This window comes from Urocampus carinirostris, chromosome 3 (genome assembly GCF_059441175.1).
Source record: "Urocampus carinirostris isolate Australia breed hairy pipefish chromosome 3, RoL_Ucar_1.0, whole genome shotgun sequence".
Taxonomy (NCBI): Eukaryota; Metazoa; Chordata; class Actinopteri; order Syngnathiformes; family Syngnathidae; genus Urocampus; species Urocampus carinirostris.
Genome location: NC_142351.1, coordinates 67,812,864 through 67,826,364, shown reverse-complemented (window position 1 = coordinate 67,826,364; position 13,501 = coordinate 67,812,864). Strand labels below are relative to the sequence as shown.

The 13,501-nt window shown below is 38.8% G+C and overlaps 1 protein-coding gene across 2 annotated transcripts in view; it reads left to right on the top strand.

Moving 5' to 3' along the window:
* Nucleotides 1–13,501, top strand: part of samhd1a (SAM domain and HD domain 1a) — a 38,891-nt gene that overhangs the window by 22,775 nt on the left and 2,615 nt on the right. Inside the window, exons 7-14 of one of the 2 annotated variants that reach the window (XM_088333063.1) lie at nucleotides 1,268–1,402; nucleotides 1,478–1,578; nucleotides 3,637–3,745; nucleotides 5,325–5,416; nucleotides 9,166–9,281; nucleotides 10,850–10,989; nucleotides 11,066–11,161; nucleotides 13,128–13,232. In XM_088333063.1, coding sequence (XP_088189189.1) covers nucleotides 1,268–1,402; nucleotides 1,478–1,578; nucleotides 3,637–3,745; nucleotides 5,325–5,416; nucleotides 9,166–9,281; nucleotides 10,850–10,989; nucleotides 11,066–11,161; nucleotides 13,128–13,232 — 894 coding nt within the window. Of the gene's footprint in view, nucleotides 1–1,249; nucleotides 1,403–1,477; nucleotides 1,579–3,636; nucleotides 3,746–5,324; nucleotides 5,417–9,165; nucleotides 9,282–10,849; nucleotides 10,990–11,065; nucleotides 11,162–13,127; nucleotides 13,233–13,501 lie in introns of both variants that reach the window. The other variant, XM_088333062.1, reaches the window with a different exon arrangement.

Genomic DNA, 13,501 nt, shown 5'->3' with positions numbered 1-13,501 from the left:
GCCGCCACTGGAGGCCATTTAATCCGCTTCCGTGGAACTACTCTGCTGGGGTTGGGAGACTTTGGCACGTGGAGGGACTGGGATCTGTGGGTTGCCTCCTGCCCGGGCTCCTCCTGCGTCTTACCAGTTCCAGGACCTGTGTGTTGTACCTGGCTCTCCCGCTCCAAACATTTCATTCTGGCCTGATGGATTTTCAGGCCGCGGTTGTTTTTGCCTATTTTGCCGCAGGTACATGTCATAATCGTCGTCTGTTCGTTTGCAGGGGTCGTTACCCTTTGGTCTGTCCAATTGGAGATCTCATCCCCCCCCCCCCCCCCCCCCCCTCTCGGGATCTCCTGGGGGTATCTCTCTTTAGGGCTTTTCGTAGCTTGTTGGGGTTCCTTCTCACGAAAGATACAGGCTGGGGAGCTAACCCAACCTGTCCCGGTTTGCCGTCTTTCCGGGCTGTCAACAGTCTCTCCAGTAGTCGACCAATCTGTTCTTGGTTGCCACCTAGTCTCTTCCTAGGAGCCACTGGCTGTGCCAGCTTGTAACTTGAAAGAAACATCTCCTGGATGCAACTGGGACGCATCATCAGTGATGTATGTATAAATAAATGATAACATGCAAAAAAATGTATTTTTATTTTTACAAATTTACATACGGATCATCTAAAGAATATGTAAATCATATTAAGTAGAATAGTTAAAACAAAAAGAAAAACATCAGCAGTTTCTAAGATTTAAAAATTGAATGCACGCTGTTTCAAAGCCGTCAATAGCATTAAAATGAGCCAAAATTTGTCTAATTTGTCTGCTTTTTTTTCATAAAGTACTTCTATTTTTTTATCTTCTGTATTGAACTCTATTAATACCTAACGCCTATAGAGCCTTATCTGTGCTTGTAATTAGGTGTGACATACTGTCGCTGTACGTGTATTCTTGAAGCAGAATGGCAGAATTCATGTCAGTTTATAGCAGTCCATTGACAAAAAAGGTGTAAATCATGGATAGGAACTGCACAAACAGTACAAAGTATGTGCTAGCAACAAGATAGCGACTTCATTTAAGCCACCAAAGTTAACGACAACAAAAAAATATTTTTGGCGCTGAAATTCTTCCTTTGAAGGTACTGGAAAAATTGTATTTGCTTGAAAAGTGCTTGAATTTGGCCATTTATAAAGGCGAACAAACCCTGTGTAAAGAAAAGTGAAAAACACTAAATGAGAAAAAAGGATTGTATTTATTTTCCATGACTTGTTGTATGACAGCACGAAATGGCCTCGCAGAAAATGTTTGACTACTTGGTGGAAAAAAACAAGCTGAAACCACTGATGGAGCATCATGGCCTGGTTCTGGCCGAAGATCTGGACTTCATCAGGGAACTGATTGCAGGACCTCTGGAGGCCAACGCGGCCCTAGATGTAATTCACACCGTCGTATGGAATTTTGGATTGGAGTTGGAAATAATTTTATTTTTCAACTTTGTTTTTTAACAGTGGCCCTACATGGGGCGTACAAAGGAAAAGTCCTTCCTCTATGAAATTGTGGCCAATAAGCGCAACGGTATTGACATGGACAAATGGGACTACTTTGCCAGGTTTGACTTTTGGAATTCGGGGTTCGCACAGGTGCTCGAAATCCTTGAAAATGCTTGAATTTATTGTTTTTTCAAGGTCATGAAAATACTTTCGTTTTGGGTTGAAGTGCTTGAAATTGTTGCCATTACCATATTTCCTGGGAGGGTGACTCTATAGACCACGCAAAAGTGCGTGTAAATGACGCTGACACACCTGCTCTACTGGCATGTCATTATGGCGTTGTCGTGTGAAGAGTCATCCCCCTACTGGTCGCACCCAAGAGGACAGCTCTAAGAAAACTGGTTGTATTGGCTCGGCATCTCAGAATTGTTTTAATGATATATTATCATAAATGATAAAAAATATGCATCAAATTATTTAGTAACTAGTGATTTCATATATCCTGCAGGGCAATTCTGGAAAAACACATGAAATGTAAATTGAAATATTCACAGATCTACAAAATAATTTGTAAAATACAAAACAATTTTAGCTTTTTACACACTGAACGGATTTAAAGTCGAACAACACAAAGTCCCTGAGAATGCAAAACAATAAAGTACAAATTAAAAGTATTAACTTTTCAGTCAAATAAATAAACGATAAAAAGAAAAAGGAAAAAAACTTTGCAATTTTATTCCAACTAATTTGCAGACAGATCCTCTGAAAAACACGCCAAAAATATATAAATTATAATAAGTAAGACAAAAAGCAAAAGATCAGCAGATTAAAGATTGAATGCACTCCGCTTCCGAGCAATTTATATCACAAAAAGTCTAAATTTGCCTCATTTTTGCTTTTTATACATAAAGTACTCCATTTCATTCTTGTTTTCTGTAATGAGGTAAATTTTTACCCAACACCTATATAGCCATTTTCATGTTTGTAAACAAGTGTAACTTCGGCAAGCTTCGTGTGTGCATTGTTGAAGCTGAAAGGCAGAACTCATGTCAGTTTATAGCAGCCCATTGACATACAAATGTTGTAGATCATAGATAGGAACAGCTCAAAATAGCAGGAAGTATGTGCTAGGATCAAGATAGCCACTTTATTTCAGTCATCAAAGTAAACAAAAAAACATTCCTTGAAAATTGGCCTTGAAAGTTCTTGAATTTGGCCATGTAAAAGGTGTATGAACCCTCAAGACTGTAAATATTTTATCTATGGCACCAGGGATTCCAAAACCCTGGTACCATAGATAAAATATTTTAAATAACAAAAAAAGTTTACATTAAGTACAACTAGTGTGTAATAAAAATATGATCATATAATTGGGTCACATTGTAAATTAACGTACATTTTAGAGAATAAAATGATTTTTTTATTAAACTTTGGTATGATGTGACTTGAACAGGTACATTGGAGTAGCGGGTCGATGTAGAGGTGGAAGAAGATGGCAGCAAATTAGAATTGAGACTGCTTTTACAACCTCCATTTACAAGGATTGTCAAGTCTTCAGATTGCCTTGCTTTAATCGCCTCCTTATATTTATATAGTCCCGAGTGGACGTTGGTGACGACCATTTTATCTATCAAAAGTAAACATTTGTGTGCCTCCTTTGTATTTGTTGATAATTGCAAGCTTCGTTTCCTTGGTTATCATGAATTTGCTTCTCCCTTTAACTTAACTGAGAGCCTCAAACATTTTATTTACCTTTGGTGTGATGTTTACTCAAGGTAGTCCATTGGAGTTGCTGGTAAATGCAGCATTGCAGGAGTGAAAACAGCATTTTCAGGACATTGTGATGCCAATCAATAGCAGACCAGCTTCTTCTATGATGCCGACCAAATGCAGACAAATCACACTCGATCCTGAGCCGAACGAAAAGGAGAGAATGCTCTGCAACCTCAGTGGAACAGTTTAAATCTAAGCTTAAAGCAGACTTAAATACTATAGCTTATGAATGACCTATATTTCATGTTGACAATATCTGTGTATTTATTTTATTTTTATTTTTTTGTTATTGCAACATCCTTAATATACCTCTTATTCCATACCATAAAGTGAAAATTTTAGGGCGGGGATGCCGTATCCTGGCGTCAACTGTATTGACTTGAGTTGTATTGTAATTTGTTTAGGGACTGCCACAACCTAGGCATCCAGAACAACTCTGACTATCGTCGCTACCTGAAATTTGCCAGAGTGTGCGAGGTGGATGGCCAGAAGCTGATCTGTACTCGAGATAAGGTGTCAAAATCTTACATCTCTTTATTTTTTCAAGTCCAAAAAATTTTACACACAGACACACCCCTACTTACGATAAACAGATACGATTATTTTTTTCGGGATGTCGAAAAATATCCGTACATTGCTGTAAGTCAGATTTTGTATTGTGTGCACCTTTTTCCGAGTACAGGACATTACTGTAGTTCTTCTTTCCGCCGCTACCGGCATATGGCGTGTGAGAGGTCACCCATTGTCCACGCAATAAAACAAAAAATTTGCTTCCTCTTCCTAGTTAGTGTGTAAACATTCTATACAGTACTGTCTATACTATGTCTACACTATCTCCAGCGCGCTAAGAAATTTGACATTTTCATTGTCTAATATCTTGTGCATCCTTATGGTTGGTCTAAAATTCATAGCAGAGCAGCGTCTGTATTATTATAGTTGTGCTGTTTATATAAATGGTCTGCATGGTGTGTGTGTATACAGTGGCTTGCGAAACTATTTGGCCCCCTTGAACTTGGTGACCTTTTGCCACATTTCAGACATCAAACATAAAGATATAAAACTAATTTCTTGTGAAGAATCAACAATAAGTGGGACACAATCATGAGATGGAATAAACACTTGGATATTTTAAACTTTTTTAAGAAAAAAAAAATTTTTTTATATATATACACGTGTAAATATATATTCCTGTGTATATATAAGTGTGTGTGTGTGTGTATATATTTACACACACAGTGGAACCTCTGTTTTCGAACGCCTCTCAGTTCGAACAAATCTGAGTCCGACCAAAAATTTCGAGAAATTCTTGCTTCGCTGTTCGGTCAAAAAATCGGAGTTCGAACGCCGGTAATGCGTGAGTGCGTACGCTAGGGTGCAATGCTGAGCGGCGTACGGGTGTTTTAGCCCCTTATTATGCCTCCGAAGAAAGTCAGTGCAAGCAGCAAAGTTGCTACAGGTGAAAAAAAAAAGTAGCGCGTACAACTATTGCATTTAAGAAAGAAATAATAGCAAAATATGAAGGAGGTGTGCGAGTGTCTAATCTTGCTAGGGAATACAGCATGGCTAAATCTACGATCAGTACGATACTAAAGAATAAGGAGGCTGTAAAATCTAGTGATGTGGCTAAGGGAGTGAGTGCTATAAGCAAGCAACGGCCGCAAGTTTTGGAAGAGGTTGAAAAACTTTTGATGATCTTCCTCTCCCCACCGTCCACCTGCGCCTTCTGCTGACCACCACAAAGGTAAGAAATCCTATTCATAATTCTTTTTTTTATCCTTTTTTTTTTATTTTTACACGTTCATGTTAGCGTAATCTTTCGTACGGAAGATTACGATAACGAGAATGTACGATTAGCCTGGGTTAGCTTTACGTTAAACATTCAAGGTAAACATTCAGGGTGTTGGAACGATTTACATTATTTTTTAATGGGAAAAATTATTTTGGTGATCGAACAAGTCGGTTTTCGAACAGGGTTCTGGAACGGATTATGGTCGAGAACCGAGGTTCCACTGTATATTGTCCTTACACCTGTGATCTAAAGAAAGAGCAGGAAAATAACAAAAGTTGAGAAAACATTTTATTTTCCTGCTAGGAGGTTGGAAACCTTTATGATATGTTCTACACCCGCAACTGCCTCCATAAAAGAGCCTACCAACACCGTGTGGGCAACATCATAGAAACCATGTAAGTACTTTTTTTCATACAGTGGTACTTTATACGAGCTCAATTCGTTCCATGATTGTGCTCCATTTTCCCTTGTAATTTTCTTCTTTTTTCATCAAAAACTAATTGGTTCGTTCCCATCTTCCTAAAAGCATCCATGTGCTTTAAAAACACATCTTCCTGAACATACAAATCAATTCAAAAGACAATTTGTCATAAAAATTACATAAGGAATATAAACAAAGCAGTGGATGTAGAGGTAAGAGGAGATGGCATCATAATAAGACTGATTTTAAAACGTCTACTTATAAGGTCTGTCAAGCTCTTCGAGTTCTTGCTTTATATGTTCGTTATTTTTAAGAAAATCCTCAACCGTTCATTAGGTATGACCATTTTCTCTAGCAATAGAAGCCATTTGTGTGCCTTCTTTGAATTTGTTTATAATTCCAATTTCATTTTCATTGTTACCAGGATGTACTCCCTACATAACTGAATACCTCAGAACAATTTGTTGCCTTTTGATGTGATATTACTTGAGGCAAAAACATCCGATTGTTATAAAACACATCTTCCTGATCAATTACATCAAATTTAAATGGTAATAAAACAGAAAAATACAGTATTAAGATAATAAAGTCAGTGTTTCCAATAACGTATAAAATCTCTGGTCAATAGGTCTTAAACCTGTATAAAAAATAATTTAGCAGAGGAGTTCGGGGGAGGGTTCTGCCGCAGCAGCACATTGAGCTCAGGAACGGTTAAAGAGATATTTCACTTAGTCAAAGCAGGAACATTATCCTTATTTGGACTCATTTTACCTACATTAATGGCTCCAAGACGTTATGCTATGTCGATCACTGATAGCAGAATCTGAGTCAGTCCCTCAAAGCTCAGCACTTTGTGTTCCCAAATGCCAATATTTAGTAGAGACCAATAATATTTTAGCTTTTCACATTTTATTTTTATTTTTGTGTTTTTTTCAGATGTTGTTTCAATAAACATTGGTTAGAAATTGAATTCTAAGTATGGCAAAAGTTCTTGTATTTAAAAGTTTTTTTTTTCAATAGTACTGAATAGTTCACATTTTTATCTCTTATTTTTTTGTATAGTTTATTTTTCAGGGATTCTGTGTTGCTTGACTTTAAGTTGCTTAGTATACAAGTTTGCTGTAGAGTGGAAAAGTTAGTGAATAGTAGTCTAATTCACTTTTTTATTCATTCAATTCATACTTAATATGACATTATTATTGTCAGTATATCTCTTAAAGCAACAAAAAAATGTAAAGGGCTGTTTTGGAGTTGAGCTTAAAGTGTTCTATCAAGGTTAAAACTTGAGATTGATTGTATTAGGATAAAGAAAAGAACACTGAGTCTGACAGAACTCTGAGTTTTTGATTGCCATTCCATTGAAGGTGCATCCCACTGACCTTTCCCCTAGGTCTGCTTCCAAGATCAGCTCAGGAAGGAATCACACACCCCCAATGACTCAACTCATTTATTGAAAACACAGGCATAAAACAACACATCTGATTAAACGAGATCACATGAAACGAATCTCATTGGTTTAGACAGAAATCACATATTTCAATTGAAGTGAGTAATGCGGTCGCTACATCGCGCACGAGCATAATAAATGAGCAGTAAGGAAAGTGAAACTTTGCACACAAAAGGTATAATGCGACTCTGTAAAGTCAAAGGAAAAAAATTCAGAAAGAAAAGAAAAGAGGGAAAAGCTCTTGAGACTGAAGTGAAGGCCATCTTGATTAATAGTTAGCGAGCCCCAAGCGAATACATTTGTTGCAAGAATACAAACAGCACCTGGATACAAGCTTTGGCGTTAAGGTACTATTGAGAATAAAATCATACAAAGGCACATGCAAACGTTATTCAAACAATACTTTCCCTTTCAATTCTCTAAAAAAAAATAAACTACCATCACTAATAGGTTGTGCTTTACGATAACATACCTGTGCTTGAAGATCATGCCATGCCAACAAGTCTGCTTAAAAATCACGCTACACTGCTGTTTGCTGGTGGCTTTGCATTGCCATTGCATTTCTTTCCTCGTGAGTAAAGGCAGCTGGCATTACTTTGTATAGCATTGTCCTATAAAGCGTCATGGGTCTTGTCCAAAATGACAGATGGATGTTACACCTAAGTGGGCGCATTGGTTAGCGCATGTGCAGCACAGTTCATGTCTTGGGAACCTCCTGCGTGGGTTCAAATCCAGCTCCAGACTTCCTGTGCGGAGTTTGTATGTTCTCCCCGTGCTTGCGTGGGTTTCCTCCGGGCACTCCGGTTTCCTCCCACATTCCAAAAACATGCATTTCAGGTGAATTGGCCGGTCCAAATTGTCCCTAGGTGTGAATGAGCGAATGAGTTGTCTGTCCCCATGTGCCCTGCGATTGGCTGGCAACCAGTTCAGGGTGTCCCCTGCCCACTGCCCGATGATTGCTGGGATGGGCTCCAGCACCCCCGCGACCCTACTGAGGATAACCGGTGTAGCTAATGAGATGAGATGAGATGTTACACCTAAACGAGACACTTTGAAATGTGTATTAGTGCAAGGATTAGTAATCAATTATGGAGGTTCAATTATGGGGTTCCTGAATGTGCTTGAAATCCTTGAGAATTTTTGAATTTTAATTTTGTTCTTTCAAGGTCAGAAAAATGCTTGAATTTTGGGTGTAGTTCTTGAAATGGTTGACCACGCCTGCTCTTGTGCTTGTCATTATGGCGTTGTTATGCGAAGCGTCAACACCCCCCCCCCCCCCCCCCCCCCCCGCTGGTCGCATCCAAAAGGACAGCTTTATTCAGTAAACCGGCTCTTTTTGCTCGGCTCACCGAGAAAAGCTTTTAGATTTCTTTTAATGGTATATGTGTATGTATGTATATACAATATAACATTATGCACAGAACTATTTAGTAATTTAATGTTTTGCAAGGGATCCCTGCAATATACGTGAAATATAAATTCCAATCTCAGATCTACAAAAAAAGTACAAAACACAAAACAATTTTAGCTTTTTACACACTGAACAGGCTTAAAGTCGAACAGCAACACAAAATCCCTGAAAATGCAAAACAATAAAAAATAAATCACAAATATCAACTCTTAGTGCTATAAGTAAATGATAAATGCATAAAAATTATGTATTTAAAATTATATTTTAACAAATTAAGACACAGATATTCTGAAATACACACAAAATATATAATTCAAAGTAAAACAAAAACCAAAAGATCAGGAGTCTCTAAGATTAAATGCTTTCTGCTTCGGCGCAACCAACATCATTACAATGAGTCCAAACTTGGATCATTTCTCTGCTCTTTATACATCAACACCCATTCCGTGTTTGTAAAGAAGTGTGACGTAGCCAGTTGTTGAGGCAGAAGGGCAGAATTCATGTCAGTTTATAGCAGCCCAATAACACAGAGGTGGTAGATCATGGATAAAAACAACAGCAGGATAGCGACTTAATTCTAGTCATCAAGTTAACAAAAAACGTTCTTTTCAAGGTCCTCGAAAAATGGAAAAATTGGCCTTGAAAATGCTTGAAAAGTGCTTGATTTTAGCCACGAAGAAGTGCACGAACCCTGCCTATTGGAATGCTCGTGAACTGGATTTTCCATCGTATGCAGAGCGATATTTATCTTCCAATAAAACTATTACATCGAAATTTGCGTGTTTAGAAGTGCTCTTATAAAGCGGTACAACTGTATTTCCAAATTAGATTTTCTTGGCTAACGAGTGGACTGTTACCCATGCAGGATCACGGAGGCCTTTTTGAAGGCTGACAAACACATTGCAGTGCGAGGCTCGGGGGGTAAAATGTACACGCTGTCCACTGCCATAGACGACATGGAAGCTTACTCCAAGCTGACTGGTTTGATTTCATGCTCAATGTTTGACCTTGTTGCATACATTTGTTTGTCAAGCTACATGTCCCAAGTTAAACACTGCATTATTGGAAGGATGTTCACCCTGGGGTTACAGTTAGAGGGGTAAGGGTTAGAAAGCTATCGGTTACATGGGTGAGGAGTAAAATTTTGGGTTGGGGGGCAAGTGGCCAATGGTTAGAGGGGCAAAGGTTGGTGTAAGGATATGGGTAGAGATTAAGGCTAGAGGGGTTAGGATTAAGGTTGAGTGCAAGGATTAGGGGTAAAGGGCTAATATGTAGAGGTGTAAGGGTTAGAGGGGTAAATGTTAGATGTTTAGGGCTACATCAGAGATGTCAAACTCATTTTATCCCAGGGCACACATAATAGAAAAAAAACGTCTTTATAGGGCATGGATTAGTAGACTAAGGAGAAAAAAAGGGAGAGAGAAAGAGATAAACAAAGGAGGAGAGGGGAAAAAGAGAGGGAAAGAATGAAACGGAAAAACAGAGGACGGAGAGAAAAAGTGATAGAAAAAAATAAATTAATTAATAGAATAAGAAATAAAAAGAGACAAGAGAGAGAGAAAAGGAGTGAAAAGAACAGAGAGAAAGAGATGAATAAATAAAAGAATAAAAAAGAAAAAGTGAAACAGAAAAAACAAAGAGAAAGAGAGGGAAACAAAGAAAGAGAAAAAAGTGAGAGAAAGAGAGGAAGAAGTACAGCACTCGTTGCTTTCGGAGTGGCACAGAGCATTGATGACATCAGGTGGACACATTTAAGACTAGCTTATTTTTCTCTTGTGCTTTTCTCAGTTTTGTCTTGCGGGCCAGGTTCAAACTCTTGATCCAGCCCACGGGCTGCATGTTTGCCACATGTGGGCTGGATGGGGTTTTGTTCAATATTTTAAGTTTTCAGGGGTAGGGGTTAATGGTAAAGAACAGGGGTTAGAGGTGAGGGGTTAGAGTGTAAGGGTTAAATTAGCATTAGAGGGGCATGTATGGAGAGGTATGGTTAGGTTGAGAGTAGGGCTTAGCGGAGATTTAGGAGTCTGAGGGTGAGAAGGGTAAGCGTTTGAGGTTTAGGGTTGGAAGTTAGATGGTTCAGGCTAAGGGCTAGGGGTAAAGATTAGCGTTGGCTGGGTTAAATGTTAAACAGGTAAGGGTTAGAGTTTGATGTTTAGAGTTCGAGAGTTAGATAGTTAAATTGTTTAAGGTTAAGGGGGATAAAGATGGGAGTTAGGGAGGTAAGGGTAAGCAGGCTTAGGGTTAAAGATTAGTGTTAGAGTTGTAAGGGATGTAGGTGTATGGGCTTGTGTGGTAAAGGTACAATGTAAAGATTGGCATTAGAGGGGAGTGAATAGAGAACAGGAGTTATGGGTAGATGGCTAAGATAAAGGGGTAAGGGTGAGTAGGAACATGGATTAGATGGTTAAGGGTTAAGGGTAAAGGTTAGAGGTAAGTGTTAGGATCAGAGGGTTAGAGCTAAGGGTTGATAGGGTACAGTTTAGGTTTGTAGGGCTAGGGGTAAGGGTTCGACGGTGAGGGGTATTCATTTTCATGTTATTTTCTTGTAGATAGCATGTTCGAGCAAATACTCCACTCATCAAAGCCGGAGCTGGCTGAAGCCCAGCATATTTTACAGAACATTCTTCAGCGGCGCCTCTACAGGTTTTTGGGTCAAACCCGACCTAAACAAGCCAAAGTGGTTACTCAGGTATCTGTTTGTTCGATTTTACTTGAAATAAGACTTGTTAATTGACATAGACACGGTGTGTGTGATACTCCTTAAGGAACTTCTTTATGCTTGGGAGGTGGAGTTGGCCCAGTCCATCCCTCAAACGAGTGTACTGGACATTACTCCATTGGCTAAAGACTTTCTCGTCAGCGTGAGTTCCTACACTCTTCATTTTTTTGCCAGTCGCTGGCGTCTACTCGCTTCTTCAGGTTTGGAGTCTACCAGAAACTCATAAGAAGGAGAAAATAAAATCATTTATTTCGGATTTATTTTGAGATTGCAAGGGGAGGAACGTGCAAACCCTCAAGATTTACACCAACTTGTTCTAAAGCCTGATTTCTCTGTTTTTATGAAGAATCCTCTAGCACAGGGATCAGCAACCTATGAAACGCCGCGTGCCAGCAGTGGCATGTGAGGGGTTAACTAGTGGCACACGAGCTCACGGCAAACTAATGATTACGTATTTAAGATAAATGCGCATTTTTACCTGAAATGTAGATGCTTTCAGTTGCGCGCCGTGTTGTTTAGAGGCTTTACTGTAGCGCCCCTCCTCCTCTGCTCCGTGTGTGTGTGTGTCTGCGCAGCGCCTCACAGAGGAGGAGAGATCTGTGTTTTAACCCAGCCAACAAAACACAGTTCCTCTATCTTTCCAGCCCGCATGGACAGATGACTAGGGATTTGTGCAAAAAAAAAATGACTGTGCTGTTTGTGCATTTCGCCTCGAGCATTGTACCTTGCGCATCAAGTGTTTAACATCATTACGAGACAAAACATGAACATGATTTCAAATCTGACAAGGAGGAGACATTAAAACACGCTGTGTCCAAGTATGGCAAACAAAGACCCTGAAAACCTTTGCCACTGATAACTTGCTTCAATATGCACGGAAAACCATTTATATCTGGGACCAAATCAGTTGTCATTTCAGATGCAGCCTTATTTGCTGCTGTTCAGCTGTTATTTCTGTTGCGCTTATTTTTAAGTAACTTCCTGCCTTGCTGCTGTTATTTCAAGTTTTGATATTTTCTGCAATAAGATTTCATTAATGAATGGTATTCTCACCGTCCATATCACTTGTTTTTTGATTGTACCGTTGTTGATGAAGAATGGTTGATTCTTGTGGTAAAAAGTTGGAAGTCATTGATGTCTTTATGTTTCCAATTGTTGCTCACATTCATTTTTTAGTTTATTGATCAACAGGAATAGTGGAAGATAAATTGGTGAGTTTCACGATTCCAATGTATATCCATGTTGTATATTTGGACTGGTGTAAAATTACAGATCGGTTGGATAAAAAAATCGTGCGAGTCATTAATCGTGGTGTGGCACAGTGATTTTCAAGGAAATATAAATGTGGCACCCCACAACAAAAAGGCTGCTGACCCCTACTCTAGCGTCATCAAGTAGATCAACGTCCAGGAGTATGGATATCAAAGAACACCCACATGGTTTGTCTTTTTGCACAATCATGAGCGTACCAAACCAATAATGCAAACTGTGAACACAAAATAAGCAACCTTGGCATTACAAGCATTATCAGGGAATGCAATTCACTTCTTCAATGTTTCCGTTCAATGATCAAAATAGAACATTTGCGTTATAACTACCGTCCAGGAACGCAAAGAATTACTGAAGTATCATTGCAAGCGTTCATCGATCAATATCGAACCACCCTGCTATAACTAGTACAATCCGGGAACGCAAAGCACTTGTTCATTGCAAGGATTCAATTACAGAATAGAACACCTTGTCGTTACAAGTACTTGCAAATTCAAAGCTCTTCTTTTTTGCATGCGTTCAATGATCAAGATCGAACAACATTGGTGTTACATGTACTGTCTGGGAATGCAAAACATTTCTTCAATGCAAGTGTGCAAAGCCAAAAAAAGGGTCAACCTCAGCATAACAAACACGGTCCAAGAATGAAAAGCACTCAAGGAACAAAATAAAACTACATCGGCTGTGCAAGCACCATCAGAGAATGCAGGGCGCTTCTTCATTGCAAGTATTCAATGATAAAATAGAACACTATGGACCTTATATGTAGCATCCGGATACGTGTTCAATGATAAAAAATAAAATAAAGCATCTGATCATGTCTTTACTTTTCCATTTAGGTTATCCATATAGACTACGGGATGCAGCAGGAGAACCCCATCGACAATATGCGTTTCTATTGCAAGAGTGACCCCGACAAAGCCTTTCCCATCTACAAACATCAGGTCAGATCATTTTTAATAAATTATATAAATGCCAAATTAATAGAAAACTAAACTAAAAAAAACTTTAATGGTAAAGTATTCGTTTAAGTTACATGAGTGGGTCTGAGCATTTACGAGACTTACTGTACTTCCGGTCACCAATTGTTTCATACTAGGGTTACAGCTTCATAATTGGGGCTTTAAAGCATTTTTAGGGTTTTTGAAAAGGGGTTTCTAACTAGAGTTTTGGTTTCATAGTCTGGTTTTAAAGCATTTCTAGGGATTCAAAC